Source organism: Ptychodera flava, chromosome 12 (assembly GCF_041260155.1).
Source record: "Ptychodera flava strain L36383 chromosome 12, AS_Pfla_20210202, whole genome shotgun sequence".
NCBI classification, from domain to species: Eukaryota; Metazoa; Hemichordata; class Enteropneusta; family Ptychoderidae; genus Ptychodera; species Ptychodera flava.
This window is the reverse complement of record NC_091939.1, coordinates 474,961-478,988: the sequence shown is the minus strand read 5'-3', so window position 1 is coordinate 478,988 and position 4,028 is coordinate 474,961. Positions and strand designations below refer to the sequence as shown.

At 43.3% G+C, this 4,028-nt stretch overlaps 1 protein-coding gene across 1 annotated transcript; it reads left to right on the top strand.

The window, feature by feature from the left end:
- Nucleotides 1-334: 334 nt before the first annotated feature.
- Nucleotides 335-3,540, top strand: LOC139144639 (protein ABHD15-like). The gene has a single exon (XM_070715343.1). It carries the CDS (start codon nt 1,235-1,237, stop codon nt 2,504-2,506), a length of 1,272 nt encoding a protein of 423 aa, XP_070571444.1. The 5' UTR covers nt 335-1,234; the 3' UTR covers nt 2,507-3,540.
- Nucleotides 3,541-4,028: the final 488 nt, after the last annotated feature.

The window sequence follows — 4,028 nt, the reverse complement described above, 5'->3', positions numbered from 1 at the left end:
TACACAGTCAAAGCAGGCCCATCTGAGGTCTAATAATCGGTTTGTATCATTCATATCCAAATTCAATCACGGATTAACGGCAGGATGACGAACTTTGAAGTCGAAAACAGCTGACCACGGATATTGTTTTGCATTGCCTACTGTTTTTTTTAACATTACGCCGTGCTTCAACATCGTTACGCGTTACCGTCGACAGTAGCAGTGGCTTGTACAGGGCGGCAACAAATGTTGTTTGTGAGTTACAGCGCCTCATGAGGGCAAATCGAGATAACTAACAGGCAACGATAGGCATCGCATGACCAATAACAGGACACAGTTCATAGCACTCATATACATGCAGCCTTGAATAGCTGTGACACTCATAGCGCGGCGAAGGTTGTTTTCAGTCCAGAGTTTGCATGTTACGCTGGCGGGGACATTCATACCAGATTAAGCTTGCATTGTTCTGTTCGTGAATTCAGTCAACAGCACTGGAAGACGTGAAAACGCCAGACACAATACCAGTACTGAACAGTCGCTGCTGGCTGGGTGAAGTTGACGCTACTCTGCAGTGTGAAATCGTAACGTCATCAGTATATGGAGCCACGTAAATACTGGAGTGGTCGCAATCGTTAACATCAGAGTTTAAGGCCTGCAATGGTAAAGTTGACCGACATTTTCCTGTGTTAAGTATAGGCTTTTTGAAGGATTGAATTGTGACGGAGTTCTCCTTTAGCCTTGAAAGGCAGACCGTGCGTGTTAGCGCTGTGGAGGTAACGTAATGAGCAAACAGCCTGACGAACGTTTAGTGATAGCGGAAAAGTAGAACATACGACATTGTGTTTATGTGCTGAATTGGTGTACACGCTGGTTGATCACGAGAACAGGCAACAAACTGATCAGAGCCGCTCTGTTAAAATACAAAGTACACAGAGGTTTGAAATTTCAACTTAGTGAGACACTGGTCCATGGGTCTATTGATCTGAGCTAAAGGATTAAGCCGAAGACAATTGCGTGATACCGATTTCTTTGAACTGAACCAAATCCAGTATCGTGGTGGAATGATAACCTGTATATGTCGCGTACTGTGAGAAGACATTGTAACCATGAGAACGGAGAATCTTGTTTGAATGTCAAGTCTGCAAACGCTGATAGACATTATAAGGTAACTGAACGATACAGAGGTTGGTAACTGCTCACTATTCAAGTGATTCGGCACTGGCTTTGATCGACGGTTCCAGTCTCCTCATCACAAATGCCCGCCAAGGGAACAAAATTTGCCGAGACTGCTCGAGTACGCGACGACAACTACAATATGGCAGTGTGTGAACGCCGGGCGTCATTTTCTCTCCCATCTTTTGTTTTTTATCTTTATGCTTTCCTGACCACGTTAATAATTTCTATTTACATGTTGCTCCAGAACGCATGGAACAGCAAAATGCCTGTGTCACCAAAGCTGTATTATAAAGAATCAACTTTAGCGTCGAGTTTATTGAAAAAGTGTGTTCGTCTAAATCGACCCTACAGTCCAACAGTTTGGGCTAGAAACGGTAACCTGCAAACGATTTTGGCATTTGTTCTACCTCAGCCGGATGTTTTATTCAGGAGGAAGTATTTTCAGTTGAAGGATGAAGGAGTGATAGCCTTAGACTGGGTTGTACCCAGCAAAACGCGGAGGATTCACGACCGAACTTCGATTGTCCTCATACTGCCAGGCTTGACAGGAGGACTGGAAAGAGTGTCTGATATTTGTAGAGAGGCCACAAGGCGCGGTTTACGAGCGATTGTTTTCAACAAGCGCGGACATGGTGGCTCACCCTTGACGACTCCTAAACTACAAAGTTTTGGCGACACGTCTGACCTTAGGCAAGTTATTAAGTACATCCGTGATCTCTACAAACATGCCAAAATAACAGCCATAGGTTTGAGTACTGGTTCAGGACTTCTGGTTTCTTATCTCGGGGAATACGGGTCTTCAACATACCTTTCAACGGCTGTGTGCATTTCACCGGGTTACTCTGCCAGAGATATGTTCGAGGATAGCATTAAAAACCCTTACAGGTGGTTCGTGTTACAGCGTATGAAACTGCTTCTCGCCGAGCATGCCAACGCGATTTCGGACGTGATCGATGTCGACAGAGCGTTTCGTAGCAAAAGCATTGCTGAGTTCGAGCAGTCTGTGTACTGCAAATTATACGGGTACGAAGACATGGATACCTATTGGGAGAAAAATGACCCGATGCGTGAAGTTGATGAGATCGCTGTACCCATCCTTTGCATTAACAGCATGGACGACCCTATATGTTCGAAAGAACTTATCCCGTTTGACCTTTTCACTATGTTGCCAAATTTTATGTTGGTAACGACGGAACGCGGCGGTCATTGCGGTTTTTTTGAAGGATGGCAGCCCGAGTCCTGGGCCAACAGACTGTCACTAGACTACATTGAAGCTGTGCTGGAGTTCATGCAAACTGCGTCGATAACACCAGGGTCACCGGAGAATTCATGGCGAAGTAGGTCGATGTAGACACTGCGTACTGTTCGGGCATACTATTACCAACGTGTTAAGACAATTTACATTCACAGGAAAACTTTTGTGTTGGACTTTATGAAATCCTTTGTTCCTCTAATTATATCAAAACAACATGGGTATTTACAGTTACCTTGCTTTAATATCGTTGACATTCAATGACGTAACATTATTACATGCAGGGGTTCAAATCAAGGTTTCATTTGTTTGGTTAGAACTTCATGTGCACTACGTTCACGTCTGTCATGATTACAAAAATCTGAGAAGTTTCATTTTTTCAGGTCGAAGTAGCTGCCAGCTACATCAATGTGTTAGCCTACATTTTAAGAACACGGTCGTTGTACACGAAGACATCTAATAGTGCTTCACTCATCAATGCCGAGAGCAAACTCCTCTCACAATGTTAGATGAATTGGTTGAAACAAATACCCAGGGTCTATGATTGAAACGATCACGTTTGTAGAATCAGTTTGCAAATGAGGCTGGCAACTACTTGGATCCTCGCTAGTGAGATTTGTGTATTCTTGAGTACCCCATCTAATACGATGGACGTTAATCAACCATAGCAGCTCTATAGAGATGTGAGAGTTTACAAATGGCAAACCACGCTCACCACACTTCCCCTCAAGCGTTCTCCAGGCTGGCTCTCTGTTCCATTGTTTCAGGCTAGAAAGACATGTGATCGGCGGACCGTATCGCGTGTTCTTGAGGGCGCGATGAAGTCAATAACTCAATCTGTACACCATGTAATTATTCTATCGTATTATTCTCACACCATTTTTCTTTATCTCAACTTAACCTGATACAAGAAAACGACGTAATTCACAGACAGTAGTTGTATGTAAATTAGTTGGGCTTCATCCGGATTTAAGTTAATTGGTAAATAGCGTCTTTTTTACATCCATACGTTGACAAATGTTTTTCAAGTACTTTGAACTGTAAGGCTGTTTACCAATGTTGTCTTCAGGGACTTAAGGGTATTCAATGGAAAAAGAGCATAAACACTGGTTATAATATCAAGTTACACGCAACATCATTTGTCAGCAGTTTACATTTCTCATTAATCTATCGTAGTCACGTGATGTTCACTTAACCAATGCGCTATATCTTGTCACTTCACTTCTGCTACAATGGTCACACGTGAAACGATGCCTTGAGGTTATTTTTATTGCACAATAGAGGGAGCTTTTGCGCCAACAAAGACTGAGCGAAGAAAAACATGATATATTCCAAATTGTCGAGGGTTGTCTTAACTTGAGCGTAAAATATTGACTGGAAATCTCGATCTAAGGGAGCGTTCAGTTTTTACGGCCTGGGGGGCCGGCAAAATCTTGTCGCCGGTGTTCAAAAAATATAGACCCCCCTGCATTTTTTGTGAAAAAAAGATGACCCCCCCTTTGTCAGACGAAAAAAATTGATGACCCCCCCCCCCCCCGAAAAATAACCAAAACCCATTTGTCAAATTACCCGCATGGTTTTGATTTGAACTCCGGTACGCGGCGCACTTTATTCGATGCCA

Excerpts from the sequence above, each read along its gene's own strand:
- LOC139144639 (XM_070715343.1), top strand. The coding sequence starts at position 1,235 with ATGCCCGCCAAGGGAACAAAATTTGCCGAGACTGCTCGAGTACGCGAC.